The sequence below is a fragment of the Ixodes scapularis genome, unplaced genomic scaffold, assembly GCF_016920785.2.
Source record: "Ixodes scapularis isolate PalLabHiFi unplaced genomic scaffold, ASM1692078v2 PGA_scaffold44__24_contigs__length_19508400, whole genome shotgun sequence".
Lineage (NCBI taxonomy): Eukaryota > Metazoa > Arthropoda > Arachnida > Ixodida > Ixodidae > Ixodes > Ixodes scapularis.
This window is the reverse complement of record NW_024609873.1, coordinates 4251152-4269361: the sequence shown is the minus strand read 5'-3', so window position 1 is coordinate 4269361 and position 18210 is coordinate 4251152. Positions and strand designations below refer to the sequence as shown.

Below are 18210 nucleotides of genomic sequence, written 5' to 3'. Positions count from 1 at the left end.
CTTGAGACACAAATTACAACACCGTCAACATCACTTGTCAGACATAACAAATCTGCTACCAATGTCAAGTTTTGGCAGAATATTATTTATATGTAACAACAACGTTCCAAATTATGCTGAATTCCATGCAGTCCCAAGATGCCACCCGTGGACTCTAGCCGTACCCCACGTAAATTTTAATATTCCTGGATTTACAAAAAAGACTGCTCAAGCTCTACCAGTCGTACTGCAACACGTACTAAACCTTCTACATGACAAGTACCGTTACAGTACTCATGTTTACTCTGACGGGTCCACGCGCTCGGAAAGTTCATCATCTGCATTCGTCATACCCAGACTAGGTGTTGTGGAGGCACTGAAACACTGTCGAGTTGTCTCCTCTACCGCAGCAGAACTCTGCGCGCTGAACATGGCCCTATGCTACATTACCAAGTCTACAAGGAGATCGAGGTGGACAATATTTACCGACTCACGAGCGGCATTACAAATGCTACAACGGTCACCTTTAAAATCATCAAACCCAGTGCTGGTTATGAAAGCACTTTACAACTATGTCGCAGCAACAAACAAGGGTCATACAGTTGACTTTCAATGGGTACCCGGACACACAGGAATTCCTGGGAACGAGTCGGCTGACGCTGAAGCAGAAAATGCGCATAACCTTGCTCCATCTGAAAACATTCCTTTCACTCGACAAGAGGCTGCAAGACAGAGCTGGCCAAATTACTCATATTTTGTAATTAAATTACATTACTAATTACTTTGCTGAAAATTGCTGAAATGTAATTAAATTACATTACAAATTACCACAGCCAGAAAGTAATTAATTACCATTACAAATTACTTTTAAAAGTAATGACATTACTTTCGCATTACTTTTGTATAATGTTAAATATAAAGGAGCTGTTGATAACTTCCTTTTACAGATAACTTTATTTACATTATTTACACAGTTCATGGCACACAGCTAGAACTCTCTGTTGCATGTTTGCCGATGGACAGAGGAACGCACGCGACTGATCCATTTCCCACCCCAACCCGGACAACTACCAGGGGCCTTAGTTCGACCTACTTCCCCTCTTTCGTTTCCCGAGAATGTCGAGCAGAAAAGCTCGAATGGCAGGCACTTACCAGCCCTATTTGTCACAGTGGAAGATAACACAGAGAGGGTACGCAGCATGCATCAGAAAAAGTAAGCGGAAACTTTCAAGAGGGGCCAGAAAACGTCGAATGCAAAACCGCAAAACATAGGTAGAGAATCGCGCTGAGCGGGTTTTCACAGTTCAAGAGAGTGGCAGAAAATGTCTAGCTGATGGCGGGCGCGAGACTCGCACCAGCCGCATGGGCATCAGCAACGTAGCGGCGGCCGAAGCGCGTTTTTTGGAAAGGAAAAAGAAAAAGTAAAATAAAAAGAAAAGCGCTCTTGTGTATTGTGGACACAAAAATATGCCTGGTGCGAAAAAGTAATTAGGTAATTTAATTACAATTACCGTCGCTGGAGTAATTCATTACATTACTAAATTACCTGCTACAAAAAGTAATGAATTACATTACTAATTACTGGAACAAGTAATTAAATTACTGTAATTTCATTACCGTAATTACATTACTGCCAGCTCTGCTGCAAGACATCTGGCATCATTCGGTAAAAACACTTTCCTGGGTGAATGGTCGTCCACCAAAAACTGCTACCCATACCTCCATCAAATCGACCCGGGACTAGAAAACTCTATTCCTAAAAAATTACCTCGAAACGTGGAAACTTGTTTGCATAGGTGTCGCTTGAATTCTGCTTTCACAAATATTCAGATGCACAAATTCGGGTTTATTTCAAGTCCGAACTGTTTACAATGCAACGTCCCTGAAGACCTCCACCACGTCATCTGTGAGTGCGAGTTGTTTAACACTGAGAGACGCGCACTTCACGACACTATTCAGAAATTAAGTAGCGATCCATTCAGCCTAAACAAGATCCTTGGCCCTTGGAACGATCGAAAAAGCCAACAGAGCGCTATAGACGCCTTAGTGGTTTACTTAGAGAAAACAGACCTAATTAGCCGTCTTTGATCTAAATTCCTTACCCAAATAACTTCTAGCTCTTGAAAGGCAGGGAAGTGACGCTGTGTGCAGTAGATACTTAATGAGGCGGAAACGGCAATCACTGAGCCCCCACCTTTCTTTACTGTAGAAATATCTGAATATCCGTTTCATTGTGACATCTCTTATGTGACGGTCTTTTAAAGTGACCGGAGACCTCACGGTCGAACTCAACCGAACACAATGTTGAATGTTACAGACTGTTATACATGAATATGGGCTTTTTAACTCTAACACTGTCGCATTACAAAAGCGATCTTTTTTTTTTCTATTCATTGAGTATATATTTACAAATTCCCACTATTCTGTGATAACTGATTTTTTTGCACCAGACTGTATGCGCTCTATATTTTGCTATCTTTATTTTTTCCTCTTCCCTGTCCTCTGTTATCCCACTCCCCTTCCCCAAGCAGAGTAGCCAACCGAGACTTCTTCGGTTAATTTCTCTGTTTTTTCCTGATCATTAAATGAATGAAATGAACGTAGAGTTGTCAGTCAGCGCTGTGTAAGTGGCTCTTCTTTGTGTGCATGAAAGCTTAGAGTGCTTGTTTTGAGGGTACGCTGTTTCCTTGAAATGCCGTGAAACGAACTCGTATACGCACGCACAATATCCGGTGTTTCGGGAACCAACGAGAGTTCCCCAGTCTTCGGTTTGTATCGCTCGAGAATCAGTGTATTGTACAGTCGTGAAATGTCAGATAATTGAAAACGCAAACAGCGCATTCGGTCACGGCTTGATAGCATGAAATGAAGCTGCTCAACCGAAACCGAAACTGAGTGGCCAACTAGTTCCCAGAGTGCACTGCGTGGTATTTCGCCGCGATGGGACGCTTTGATTTTGGAAGAAGTCTTTAAATTAATTAAAACTTCCAATAAATTAATGCGAAGCTGCACTAAATTCAAGCGCACTTGTATCTAAAAAGTTTTGCGCTTAGATTATGACAAGAAGAAAAAAATTAGAATAGAATAACGCTTTTGGCGGAATTGTTTTAGCAGTTGCCAACGCTATTCTCGCCATCTTTTCGCGTTTTATTTGGTCGCTTCGTTTGAAAATGTGTTTGGATGATTGAGTTTGTCTAATTCGCAAGGAAACCTCAAAAATCAACCAAAATCATGGCTACTCAGGCATTGTTACCGAGCGAAGTGTCACTACGACTAGGTCAGCGCATCTCCAGCGATCTGCCGAGCGTTACTGAACGCTACTTCAAGCCCCGGTTTCTTCTTGGTATGACGCTTTTTCTCACTAACTAGCTCATTGACCTCGTTAACTACTTAGTTTTTTTGTTTTTGTATTTACAAGTTACTGCTTAAAAAAAGAAAAACAGAGTTTAGAACTGCAGCAAGACCTGCGTATTTGACGGGATCGGTATGACACCGCCGCCGCTCGAGACTGGCCAGCGACTAAAACAGCAAAGTCAAACCTGTTAACGTGTCATCTTTGAAAAACCTCTGTTCAAATTTAAATCAAACACTATCTACAGTGTTTAATTATTTAGTTAGGTTGGTAATGGGAAACAAAATATTGAACCTCGCTTCCGGCGTTTCATTCAGGGCGCCGGTGTAAATCAGGGTCAAAATGTAGACCCGGGAAGGAGGGTTTGGGAGTGTGGGAGAAGCCTCGCAGGAATAGGAAAAAGAAACAACTTAACAACTTAACAATAAAAATTTCAGCTGTGTTAGAGACTTTTTAGTGTTGTGTCGTTTACCCGCAGTCTCGGGGTTTTTTCAACCATTAACATAGGGTTCATAAACATGCAGGGGGACAGGAATAGAATAAACTGGAAGGAGATCGAGGTGCAATTACAAAGCGAAAACTTTGCAGTCAACGGATGAACAGAAACACATCTGAGGGATATGGAAGAACCACCATACATACCGGGATATCATTAGATGGGATGCAATCGGGCCAATGGGGAACGCAAGGGAGGGGGATCAGGGGTGTTAGTGAAGGGTCAGGAAAGGGAAAGAGAATGAGAGGGCTGCAGGGAACACATGTGGATCAAAGGCAATATTGGGTGTTTAGACACAATCCTGGGTTTTGAGTATCTCAAAACAAGGTGGGATGCAGGGGAAGAAGACGCAGAACACTTACCATGTATATCAGGAAACATAAGGGAAATCGGCACTAACAGGGAGCGAAATAATTATCTTGGGGGACATGAATGCACATTTGGAAGACTTTGATGGATATATGGATACAACAGGAAGGATGTTAGAGGGGTTCTGCGAAGTTCTTGATCTCGTATTGGTTAACGATCAGGTAAAGTGCGATGGAAAAATAATGTGGGAAAGAAAGAACTCGCACTAGACTATTGACTACTTTTTAAGGCCGATTCACACGACTGACTCATCCGCAGACTAATTGATGACGTGATAACATTAACATGTCCGTGGTTCTTCTGTCTCCCAAGCGTATCCACACGAGGGAAACAATGAGCAGACGCCAGTGAGAATGACCCTAACCTGTTTGCCACCCTGCAGTACCACGAAACTTTAACATTGCACCATGGCACCATTCTCCAAGAAAGAAGTCAATGTTTGCTACCACAATAAAAAATTGTATGCAGTTGTTACACACAGATGGAGACAGAAAACTGTGATAGCCTTCACGCGAAGTGCCACTAGCTTTACTAACCCAAGGCGTGACAGTGACACAGGCATGGCCCGGCTCGAGAAGGCTTCGGCATGGAAGCGACAAAGTTCTGGACTCGCGAAGGGGCTTTGGAGATGCCTTTACGCTCTTCGTGCTCGTGCACAACACTCAAGCGCACCACAGCCACAAGAAGGGTCTTGCACGGTGAAATCCTGATCGGACGTGCAAGAATTATCATGCATGCTAGACGAGTTTCGATGGGACCTTCTTGACACGGACCCAGAGGAGCACCGGAACCTGCGTCGCACCAACTGGACAAGGTTTCTGCAGTTTCTGTCACGCGGGAACCAAGAATCTCATTACAAAATGAACCAGTGAACGCACAAAACACAACGATGCGCCATTTTTTCTATAATCGTTCAAAAAAGGAAAAGCATTGTATTGTTGCCAGACTAAACACTTTTCAAGTCATTCTCCCGCCAAAAATCCGCGAGTAAAAAAAGCCCTCGACTTTATCAGTCTATGCGTCCACAGACGAGGCACGGATTGCAAGAATCGGTGACGTGACGGTCACGTGGTACACGGCCCACAGACAAAAATTGCGATTTGGTCCGTTTTGTGAATTGGCTATTAATGTCACAAAAGCTATACGACAGATTAGGTGGTATAGATATAGATGAGGAACGCACAAAAAGTCGGGAGCAACCTTAACAGGTTCAAGATTAGATTTGGCACAGTAAAATTAGAAGCGCAAAATCAAAAACAAGCGGCTAGAAATAACTTCAATGATAAGCAATTACAGGAGGTATCTAAGCAAATCAAGAACATAGTATCCAAGCAGCCGGAAAGAGAATGGACATATAAAGACTTAGTGTTTTGAAAAGAGAGAGAAATATTGAATCAAACAAAGAGGAAGAAAACTAAGCTCTAACTGGTGGAATAAAGAGGTTAAGGCAGCAATATCGAGATGCCAGGCGGCATTTAGAGAACACGGATGGGCAAAGAAAAGGGGGGCTGCACCAGCTGAAGTAGCATCAAAATGGGAGGACTTTCAAAAAAGAAAGCGGGAGGCATCAGCATTAATACAGGCCAAAATTGGGGGGAGCAGGGGTCTAGTGGATGTTAGAGGTAAACCAGAAGGATAGGAATGCGGCAAAAAGGTTCTGGGAACACATCAGTGCACAGAAAAAAAAAGACTGAGGGGTACTTGCAGACACTAACCACACAGGAAGGGACAAAGATAGAGGGGGAGAGGCAAGTAAATACATTAGACTTACAATCGAAGCAGCATTTTTGGATTTAAAACCAGATCAGGCAGTAGGGAATGGTAGTATCTACATAACACCAGAGGAGGACCATAGGGAAAAAGAGAAAATGACCACAGGGGAATGGGAAAAAGCAGAAGGAAAGGTTCCGGCTGGAACTGCAACAGGTCCAGATGGCATACCAATGAGACTGATAAAGGTTTAAGGCAAAACAAGCAGATTGAAACTGAGGCAGATGATTGGTCAGATAATTATGGGAGGGGACGTACCCAGTGACTGGAAATTGAGCAGGATGAGATTATTATAGAAATTATTATATAAGGGCAAGGGAGACAGACAGTATCAAATAATATTGACCAATCACAATATACCTTGGTAATATGCAGACTAGCGATGCAAATTGTAAAAAGAAGAATGAAAGAATGGGCAGAGAGAAAGCAGATTCTGGGGGAGCTTCAAAACGGTTTCAGGAGAAATAGACGACTAGACGATAACTTATTCATAATCACTCGGTGCATAGAGATAGCAGTGACAAGTCTGTGGCGGTCCGTGGCCCGTCTAGACATGCTCCAGACAGCGGACGGTCCTGCGATGAAGACCGCGCAAGCACGGCGGCCGTAGGGGTGGAACCCGGCACCGCGCATTCCGGAAGGGGAGAGCTTAGTAGCGGAGCGTCCGGGGACCGTCGGCTCAAGAGCCAGACGGCTTAATGGGTCCTCCCTCGCCTACGTAAAGACAGGCGAGAGGGAGTCTTCGTCTGGGGCTGGAGAAGAAAACACGTCTACTGGTCCGCCTGTTAGCTTTGATTATTAAACTTATGTAGTCCTTGTTAAAACAGTTATCTTGCTTTACTTTACCTATACTGAAGTTCCTTCACGACTACAAGTCAAAGGCCTTTATGGGTAGCATTTTTAAGCTTCAAAGGGGCATATGATGATCTAAATCAGGAAAACCTGGAGCCGACTGGAGGGATATAGGCTAGGGGGAACCATGGTCAATTCTAGAACAGGTATAAACGGAGAATAGGGTAATTATAACATGGAAAGCCAAAACTACAAAACCAGCAGCAATAAAAAGAGAACTTAGACAGGGTTGCCCATTGTCTCCCCTGCTCTTTATGATATACTGCAGTGTGATAGAAAAAAGATTAGAGCAGTGCAACCTATAGGTTTTGACCTGACTTACATGGGGAGAGGACATTAAGTAAATCAAGTATTGCCAGGGTTAATGTATGCAGACAACATTGTTCTCGTATCAGGCAGTCGTGAGACAATAGGGGAATTAATTAGGATTTGCAGCAGGGAAGGGAGCAGTTTAGGCCTAAACTTCAGTAGGGACAAGTTGGGTGTAATAGTTTTCAACAGCGAGAGGGGGAACCCCTAAAGATACGGGACGCAGAGATAGAACACGCAGAGAAGTACAAATATCTGGGAGTATGGTTAAGTGAAGGAAGACGGTATCTAAAAGACCATGAAGATATTGTAATAAAGAAGGGGAAACGAGATTCGGCTATCATGAAACACAGGGCACTCTGGAACTATACTAGATATGAAGTATTTAGGGATGTGTGGAAGGGAGTCATGGCACCAGGACTGTCATTTGGGAATGCGGTATTGTGTATGAGGTCAGGAATACAGACAGGTTTAGAGATACAGCAAAAGAGTGTAGGTAGGTTGGCATTGGGGGGGGGCGCATGGGAATACACCAAATGAGGGAGTACAGGAGGATATAGATTGGGCATCTTTCGAGAGTAGAGAAGCGATCAGTAAAGTAAAATTTGCACAAAGACTAGTTGAAGTTGAGGATACACAATGGGCAGGGAAAGTGTACAAGTATCTATATATGAAAAGTCTAAACACTAAGTAGACAAACCGAACCCGCGAGCTGAGACCTAATTACATTCAATGAGATGGGGCCAATGCCAATCCGAGCATATCAGTAGAAAAGGGAGTAAAGGAAACAGAGGAAATTGTGGGAAGAGAGAATGCAGAGCAAATCAACTTCATCAATACGCAGGGCACAAAAACAAGAAATAAAAAAGGAACAGTTGTATGATAATTCATTGGGGAGCTCATTGCTGTTTGAAGCTAGAACAGGGGTGCTAAGAACGAAAACATATAGGACTAAACACCAAGAAATGGACACTTTATGCAACATATGCAATTACGAAGGAGAAACTATAGAACATGTAATTTTAAGGTGCACGGGGCTTCGTCCCACTCTTTTGGGGGCGGATTACTATGGATTTGGAGGCGACACTAGGATTTGCAGGCATGGGTGGACGAAGGGATAGCGAAAGAATTGTGGTAACTAAGAGGAGGCTGGAAGATTGGTGGAAAAGATCTAGGGAGGGGGGGGGGGGAAAAAGCAGGAAGAAATTAGCAATGGGCACACTTTAAATAAAGGGGGGAAGGTTAGAACAAAATTTAAACTAATTTTAAGAAAGAAGGGATGATGAAATGTTAGGCTAGGTGGCGCAAGCAGGTGCTTGTTACAAAGGGCATAGCCATCGCTATCCATCCATCCATCCCAGAAATGGCAGAGGGGGGAGGGGAGTGTAGTTCTGAAACATATACGCTGACCAACACCTGAGCTCCCCTTCCGGAAATACCTGCATCCGCCCCTGATTTCTAAGCATGCACGTAATATTCAAAGCTTCAGGCAAACTTTTGCCAAACGTCGTGTTTAAGAAAGGAAAAGTTTGACCCGGTCAAGCTAGTAGGTTTGCTACATCCCTAAAACTTTGGCATTTTGTGAGCTATTTGTTTTGGCACAAAACAAATTGTATCAAAAGTTCTTTTTTTTTTTTTTTTTTTTCTTCCAGTGTTTCAAGTGTGGTTTGACGGCGCTCGTGCAGAGCGTTAAATTGTCGTCTGACGGCATTTTAAGTCTGCATTTGAGTGCCGTCCTTCGGTGCCGCTACCGAGCAAATGCCGTCTCTGTAAAGAATGTCTTGCGTTTGGCACTTTGTGGCCGAAATTATAGTATGCCTATTTTCGGTGTACTTTTTTGTGTTAAATTTCCTAATTATGTGTATTCCGTATTTTCCGGACTATAGTGCACACCAGGTGTATAGTCCGCGAGGGCAGATTTGGGGTTAAATATAAAAGTTTTTGCTGAGATAGTCTGCACCTGGTGCATAGTCTGCACCCGGTGTAAAGTCCCACCCGGTGCATAGTGTGCACCTGGTGCTTAGTCGACACGAAAATCTACTCGTTGACGGCACAACTTAATAAATATCTGCTTTCTTAGCTCACAAAGAAGCCTATAATATATGTAAATCATCATTAACATGCTCTTTCGTTCACAAAATCTGTCTCGTCTCGTCGTAATCAACGATATTGAAAAGCAAAAATCCTCTGTAGTCTGCACCCGTAGATAGTCCGCAGTCCGCACAGCCTAAAATTTAGACTTTTAAACATGTATACAACTTTCCAAGAAACACTCGACCCTGGGTGCAGCAAACCATTTTCAAGCCCAGTCACTGGGTCTGAGGTTAGACTCTCACCGGCGTCCCTGTTAACCCTAACCGAGTGCACTGTGATTTCGATAGGCGCAGCCTGCGTAGGCGCAGTTTCAAACACTGCTGGTGGCTGAATTCTCATCTTTTCCCGCTGTATTTTGTGTTTCATGGTGCATGTATTTTCCCGAGGTCATTGAGAAAGCATTGTACCACATTTGAAAAAATCAAAAAGCATTAAAAAAAACCTATAAAATATTTTTGTTGGGTATGCGCACGACAATGAATGTGACTGAAATGTATAGTTCTCGTTTTTTTGTTTTAGTTTTTTACGGTAAGTTTTGATGGTGCAGCGCGATTCGCCTTATGTCAAACGACAAAGCGCTTAGCTGTCGAAAATAATTTACAACAGAAAATAGCCGAAAGGCACGCATTTTTCACGCTCACAAATATTGTGTTTACCGATGGACAGGACATGGACATACAATTTAGCAAGTGTTAACATTTGAACAATATATTGTACGTACCACACGATGCAGCGTTATCCAACAAGAATTTATTTGAGAAAGATCTCAAATAACACAGTCACAGTCGATGACAGTCACATCTTGACGATCGGACGGAATCCGAGCTGACTTCGTTTTGGGGCACGTTTTGGGGAGAGCTTCCTTTTTTTACAACAGCACCAAGGCAAGGAACGAACGCGACTGACCTGTTTCCCACCCCAACCCAGTCAACTATTTTTGGAGACGATTGAGGATTCTACGCGGATTATCTCTGGGAGGGGGGAGAACAATGTTAGAAAAATTGCGCCGAGGGCCGTTCGACGTCCTTCACCTCCTTCGTTTCCCGTGAGTGTCGAACAGAAAAGCTTGAATGGCAGGCACTTACCAGCCTTATTTCTCACAGTGGAGGATGACACAGAAGGGTACGCAGCACGCATAAAAAAATATTAAGGGTGAACTTTCAAGAGGGGTTAGAAAACGTCCAATGCAAAACCGCAAAAACTTAGGTAGAGAATTGCGCTGAGCAGCTCTTCACAGTCCAAGAGAGTGGCAGAAAATTTCTAGCTGATAGAGGGCTTGAGAATTGCACCAGCCGCATCAGCATCAGCAACATGGTGGCGGCCTAGGAGCGTTTTTTGGAAAGGTGTATAGTCTGTAGACTATAGCCTGGTAAACAGGTACTCAGATTCCATAAAACTTCCTTTATTACAAATAATATCCAAAAAACAAAAAGTGTCATCCTTGCCTGGCTAGTAGTCTATTAGCCCCGAGAAGTTTGTGTGGTGCCCCCTTACGGCAAACCAGGGTGGCGTCACGGCGAGGACCAAATTTTACGACTCGCCCCGCTTGCCTTGTGGAGGCCGTAACGGCGTTAGCTGTCGGCACGCTCGTTTCTATTTACCTTTTTTTTGTTGCGGTCTTCGTAGCAAGTGTGAATTTTAATAATAGTAATAATAATAATAATATTAGTTTATTTCCATGAGGCATGGTGGAGCAAAGGGTAAAAGCCTCAAAGGAGGCTTGACCAGCCCTCGGCCCCGTACATTGGCACTGCAGCAAAAATGTGCACGAGATTACAAAACAGTCATTAATCACCTAAACAGATTGCATGCACAGTCGTTGCAGACAGTAATCTGAAAAAAAAACACGAAAGAGTGCATTCTATATAGCATAAACAAATTTAAAGTGGGGGAGGTAAATCACTGCTACAGAGAAAAAGAACACAAAGCCTTGAAAGAGATAGTGTCAATGGAAATTTCTTTTTCTAGAAGGAAATTTAACAGTTTTGGTATGGTATATCGCAGCATTTGCGTACCATAGTTAGTAGAAAAGTAGACAACCTTCCAATACTTCATGTGTCTAGTTAAAGGGGCCCTGCACTTACTATTTTACTGGTTTTTAATTTGCACCAAACCTGAGCGCACTGAACGTAGTAACTTAGTGAAGCCTTTCTTTTCTCAAAATTCTCTTTATTTTATAAGTTATAGGCAAATTAAAATTACAAAAACAAGCAAAAAATAACCTCCCTCATGATGTCCTTGGTTGCTTGAGTGGCCGTGAGCTAGGCGAAGGATAGTGAGCTCAGCGACCGCTCACCGCTGCCGCACTCCGTGTCGACGGCGCGAGAGGGCGCCACTAAAGCATGTTCTGGATAGACTGTATGCAGCGGGCAGCCAGAGCGGCTCTCATTGCATTTGCTGCGTGATTAAACACTAATTCGGCATTACACTTCATTGACCACAAACGACAGCAAACACGGGGTAAAGATCAGTTCAGAATGGGAGCCACTTCGCACTGCCATACCGTGAAACGGCCGAACCGCAAAACAAAGCTTCTCGCCGAAGGCTTTCGGAACGCTCAGAGACGGTCGAATCCACCTGTTCATACGACCACAGCGCCGCCATGCACGTACATCCGAGACCTTTCCGTGTCGGCGCCTGATCCCACTTCTCCTTTCGAGTATGCGCCGCCTTTTCCACCGCTTGGTGGCGGGTATGTCGATGGGTCATTTCTTGTGTCCGTGCTTTATAAACTGCATTTGTTTCTTTTCTGATCTAAAATACTAAACAAAAACTACTTTTATAAATAATTGAAACGGTTCGTGCCACTTATATTTTGTATTTCGACTGAAAAGTACCTTTTAGCGGCTCTGACCAATACTAAGCCCAGGACCAAAGACGTCACATTTCGTGCGCTTTCGGTACCGCGGGTCGCCCTAGTCGGTGGAGGAGGTTTCCGCGTCGTCCGGTTAAAATATGGCGCATTGATATTTAGTTACTCCCTCCGTGCTTGCTGGCTTGCCCGAACCCCAAGAGACGTGGAAATCGCAAAAAAGGTACACGCCTAAATATGATTGCAGGGCCCCTTTAAGTGAATGTGTATATTTCATATATGGTTTTATTGAGGTATAGCATGGAGCCGCAGACGAAACTTGAACCAACATTTCTGGCATGCTTGGCAGGGCAGGCAGTGCATGAAACACAGCTGCATGGTATATGAAAATAAAGAAATGGGGACACACCTGCAGGAGCATAACGATAGATTTACATCTCACACAATCAATGCTGCTGGTGGTCTGAATGAATTTGACAAATTATAAATCCTATTTCGTTTTTTCTTTTTTTTTCTTTTTATTTTTTCTTTTAAACAAAAACGCCAAAGTAGAAGAGCTCTGCATGCTACTCGAGCAACATATAAAGGATAGCCTGGGCCATGGAGAGAGAATCACTAATGAAACAGCCTAAGTGCAGTGCAAAGTAAAGAAAGAAGAACACAGGCATATAAAAGTTACTTATTTATATCTGTTTACATTACTCGCATCACCTTTGCTGGATTCAAATGGTATTTCAATGAACTCCATGGTGGCATCTGTGGACTTGTTTATAATATCCCTTAGGTAATGCCCAACAAACATAGACGGAGGTGTTTAGCCCGGTATTATTTCCTTCTCGACAATTTACATTTTACAGGCTTCAAAATTGAGATTTTAGCTAAATAAAATTGTCCTTAAGCTAAAACACCAGAAGCGTTTCTCACACAAACTGTCACCCTGCACAGGTTTCACATTTTCTGCAACTAGTGTAGCAACTTCCCCTGTACAGCCGTTCGAATGCTTGCTGTTCCTCCTGTTTCTCTCTGTTTTCGGAGAGAAAGGCCTTCAGACCCAGGGCCTTCAATGCGTCTGCGAACCAGCGCATGCAGAGTGGCCCGCGCATGGTCGGGTTGCTAGCTGATTTGTACACCGCCCAAATGCTTTACATATAAATGTAATTTGAATTGCCCACAGAGCAAGGTGTGATATTCTCCTAACTCATAAACATGCAAGAAATAGAATTTCAGCGTTTGAAACACTTACGCCACTGCCTCACCGACTGCTCACACGATCGCCTTATGTCGTGTGGACAGACAAGGAGGTTCATCGGCTGAATTGCCTTTTGGCACTTTTAACCTAATTATAAAAGTAAAAAACGCGCTAGAAAATGTATGGAGGCACGTTGGTGTCGGTCTTACCCAGCATCTTGTACACCAAATAAACGTAGTCCTGCTCTTGGAAGAGCTTGCGGCACAGAACGGCCGACATTGATGATGCCTTTTCCATTCTTAGTTTGATTGTCTACGCTTTCTTTAACCTCAACGTCTTCGGGCAGTGAAAGCTGATACCAGCTTCTTTTCGGGATTAGCATTGCGGCACTGAACAGTAGGTCAGCATGATCGCAAACCAAAAAATGGGGGCAGGGAAGCGAGCAGGATGCGAGATCGTGAAACAGTCCTTCGCCTGACGTCACGGTACACGTTGCCCCATTAAGGGCGCGGTGATCGCAGTGACGCTTGTGTTTGCTCTGGGGGCTAATGGCCTCAAAAATAGTTAGGTTCAATGCATGCTTTATAAAAAAGAATTTAATTTTTTAATGTATTTTTTAAAATATTTTGTAGAGGCTATTGACGCCACTTGAGAATGTAGGATATAAACTCAAATTTATTTAAAATCATGAACAAAACTTTCGCCAGAGTGTTACTTCGGTAAACTTTGGCAGATCGCGTGCCTACACAGCGCAGTCATAGATACATAAGAAAGCATGCTGTTCGCTCCTGTAGTGTTTGTCTCGCTTGCGCATTATTTAAAAAGGTCGGCGAGCAGCTGATGGAGCACATGTCAGAATAAGCATGACTTGTGCTTAGCACTTTCGGACGGCTCTTGAAGGTGCAAATGGAGTGGTGCCGTCGGACGGCACTTGGACGCTCTTCAAGGGTGCCGTGAGACGGCTCTCTTGACACAGCCTTTTTTTTTTCTTTCAGACGCAAGTGGGCAGAAGGGCGAGGACCAGTGTGCACTCTTCCATTCCAACAGGTGGGAATGTGGGCAGGACCCAGGAGCCCCGTATGGTAGGGCTATGCAGAAATGGACTGGGGGTGGGGCCTGTGCCGTGCTATGTTAAAGCCATGTTTGTTTATACTTGTACTAATATCAACGTTCGACTTTACAACAAGTACACATGGGGGCGGCACATGCCCTCCTTCTTCAATTATGCACATAGAAACAAACGTGCTCTCCTACTCTATGTGTAAATGCGACTGTAGTGAAGTTATATATGAAAAAACTGACCTTGGTATGCGCCGGTTCTACTGTACATGTCTGTTTTCGTTCTGCAATTTGTATGGAAGACTTTGTGCATCCACTTTATGTAAAAGAACTTAAAGGGCAACTCCGCTCAATTCCGAAGATTTCGGGATAATGAGTGATTTCAGATTAAAAAGCACTAGCAAAAGATACGTTGTCATTTGCTTTGTGAAAAATGGGATATGTATTGGTATACCTAAAACGTGAGCAGAGGTAAAAACCGAAACTTTGGCTCCGTCTGGCAACATTGGCCTTAAGCTGCCAAGAACATGTCTATCCCGTGGTTCGAGATGTCACGTGATCCGCAACGCAACGATGTGCGGGATTGGGGCGGGCGTGTGTTAGGCGCAAGTGCTGTCTGCACCGCACTCTTCACCACGTTTTGGTGCCTACGACATTCGACGACGTTTGCACCACTGTGACATAAGTGTGTGCACATAGTGTCTGTAGTGTGAACAGAACTCCAAGAGATAATAATCACAAATGGTGAGGAAATGACGGCGGTTGGGATGCAGGAGGCGGCGGCGGCGGGACGGTGCCAAAGAAGCGCTCTGCGCAGGCACGTTACGACAATCTCACGGACGACGCTGAGCGCTGAGAGGAAACGTTGCTGACGTCACTTGTTATGTTTACCCGGAGAAGTAAAAACAAGCAAAAAGGGACAACGGTGATGACGTTTAGCTCAATATTAGCTTCACCTACGCCGTGGCCTTGACTCCACTGTTGGTTGCGCCTCAATTCGTTTGCTCGAGTCGGGCGATTTCGGTAACTTGGCGAGTTGCAAAGTTTGCCGGACCGTTTAAGAAACATTTAGACAGAACTTGGTCGTAATATTTGACATGTGGTCTTCTTAGGTGATACTGAAGAGGAGTGCATTGTTTTTTTTCAAAAACAATAATGAAGCGGAGTTGCCCTTTAAGGAGCATGTCAGCACAGATCTCGAGCACAAAGCTTTTAATTTCTGGAAATCAAAGAAATGTGAAAATACTGACACTAGATATTGGCACCGCTCAACACTTCTCAGTCAGCAGGGCCATTTATTTTTCACAAATATTTTTTGCAGCAGCACTGTCTTTTGTGCCAGTAGACGCTTGAAATTCTGCCACCTCGTTTGCATAAATAGTACTCGACTAACACCACCTCGATGAACGAGGCCTTAGAGCTCTTAGTATGTGTGCTTCCAATCTTGCGGTAATGGGGAAACACTTCCAGAGACGCCGGTGGCTGCACCGAAGTGCCTCAATGCAAACACTCAATTTCCAAACGTGTTTCTTTTTTTTTGTGTGTGCGCATGAAAACCGTCAGTTCTTTGTTGCAAATGCTCATTTCAGTTGTGTGGACTCTTGAATGTTCTTGTAAAACTACAAGATTAACATTTTACATGTGGAACAGGTGTCTACGTTCCCGCTTAAAGGTAGACTGAACTGAATGTTAGATTTTGCAAAATAAGGCCGCAGAATTGTTAAACGAGACATTACGGACTCCAATACATCACTCCTACATCGATATATCCAACGGATGGCCATATTTTTTTTATAAAAAGGATGTGATCAAGCAAGGACTGTTACGTCACAATCCTCCTGGAACAGTTGAGAATGTGGGGAAGCAACCTTGTTTCTCTCCTTGCTTTGGTTCACCTGCTCCAAGGGACGAAGTGAACAGGAGAGGGAATGAGAATCGTGACGTCGCATTTCTCATCGGCGTCGTCGGCCATGTTCAATCGCGCACTTCTTTTCCAAAAATACGACCATCCATTAGAGGTACCGCTGTATGAGTGATGTTCTTGAGTTTTGCAGCGTCCCACCTATCGCTCCAGCCTTGTTTCGTTAGCTCGAAATTTCGGTTCAGCATCCATTTAAGCTGCAATAGTTTGCACCGTGAAATCTCGGACTCATTCAGTGCTTGTCGTGGCTTCTTTTCAAAAGTCGGTGTTTATGTTTTAGCCACTTGTTGGCAGTGTGCAAGTGCCTGAGGATTGCCACAATTATATGACATTAATGTCAACATGCGAGAACTACAGATTGAGAACCAAAGTGAATGTGTTTCTGTTTCTTCGAGACAAAGCGTTGTGGAAGGTATGGATATCATCTATACCAGGGATCCGATTTCAGTCATAGTATGAGCAAGAGCATTCTAGGTTGCTGATAGAATGTGGCACCACAGCTTGCGCGTAATCATCCAATGAGACATTTTGGACCTGTTCACGAGTTCACAATCGGGCAATATTTTAGTAAGAACATCTCACCAACATACAAGTAGCAAGAAATGTCTCGAGGCCTTTGGTAAGCCTTTTGTGAATACTCCTTCATCTTCTGGTCGATGTCAGCCTGCATATAGCAACAGTATACAACTTGACATTTGCAAACTAAGTGCAGGTTCTCAATGGGTTCCAACGTGAAATAGCAGACGGTCAGAATTTCAGCCTGCATCCGATCTCACTTCGTCACGGCGCTCGTTTTGTAGCAGACAATGACTTTTTTATGGTGTGTTAGCAGATTACGTACGGCATTTTCTTGTTTTGTTTCCATCCGCAAATGGCACTTCGTGGCAGACAAATCGCGGTTTCCGATTGCATTAGAGGACGAATTGTCTATAAATGTTATTTTTTGCTTGCTCCTTGAGTGTCAAGTTAGATTTCACTCTTGCTCTAGCAGTGACCAAAATCCGACCCCAGGAAAGGATTTTGGTTATTCTAAGCACCTCGAGGAGAGAACTTCCTGACCTCTGCTAATTGTTGTTTCTCTTGCAAAATGCAAATCATTTAGTGACATTGTCGCGAAGGACTCGAAACACTACTCTCGAATAAGACTCTTTGCCTGACGTTTTATAATCAGTTCTGAGAAGGAGCTGTGATTTATACGAAGGCAAAATCATCTCTCGAGTTGCGCGAGCTTCATTTCACAGACGACGACGTTGTCAGACAGATTTCTGTTGTCTACGTCGCTGGCAGGCGAGTGGTAAATGCACCGTGCGGTCCCATCCGTTTCGTCGCCCAGATGCCGTTCCATAACCGTACCTGGAATGCGCCTTCAACTGGTGCGTCTACCGTGTCCCTAAAAGTGGCCTCTCGATTTCCACCTGGTGACGTCTTAAAAGTGTCACATCGTCGCTGGCCGCAATCGTGGTGGCGTCACATCAGCGGCGGTAGATGTGGCAGACGCCTGCTCTGCTGCAGGTCGCTCTCCGGCTTGACAGCCAGGAGTCGGGGTGCCTTGACGACGGCGACACTTGCCGTCGCTCATACCTTTTTCTGGGACTTCTAGCACTGACCGCCAGGATCGGGACGTCCGACAGTGCGACGCACCCACTTCTGCGACGTCGTTCGTTGCCACTTTGGGGCCACCTTTTGACGCGTGGGCGGGATGGGACCTCAAACGTACCAGTTGAAGACGCATTCCAGGCTCTGCGGTTCCGTTTGTTCCCAGGCTCTCAGGGTTACTCGTAGAGTTACGACACTGTGAAAAAGGCCCTGGTCTCGAGGCGATTGTGTCTGAATGCTGCTGCTAGTTCATCGAGGAGTCCATTGAGATGTCTTGCAGGGACAGAAAAGCAGGCAGGGTTCTTGGCGTAAAAGCCGATCGTGTTGGAAGCGAGCGATCCGTGTTCTCTCGTAACTTTGAATTCGACAGATGTCTCATTTTGGTGTGTATTGTTTAAGGTCAAGCACCGTG

The 18210-nt window shown here is 44.2% G+C and overlaps 1 protein-coding gene across 1 annotated transcript in view; it reads left to right on the top strand.

Annotated features, from left to right (window-relative positions):
* Positions 1–3089: 3089 nt before the first annotated feature.
* The window catches only part of LOC8027830 (protein Abitram), a 77626-nt gene continuing 62505 nt past the window's right edge, over positions 3090–18210 (top strand). Inside the window, exons 1-2 of the mRNA XM_029973457.4 lie at positions 3090–3322; positions 14218–14269. Of these exons, the coding sequence (XP_029829317.3) occupies positions 3211–3322; positions 14218–14269 (164 nt within the window). The 5' untranslated portion in view covers positions 3090–3210. The remainder of the gene's footprint in view (positions 3323–14217; positions 14270–18210) is intronic.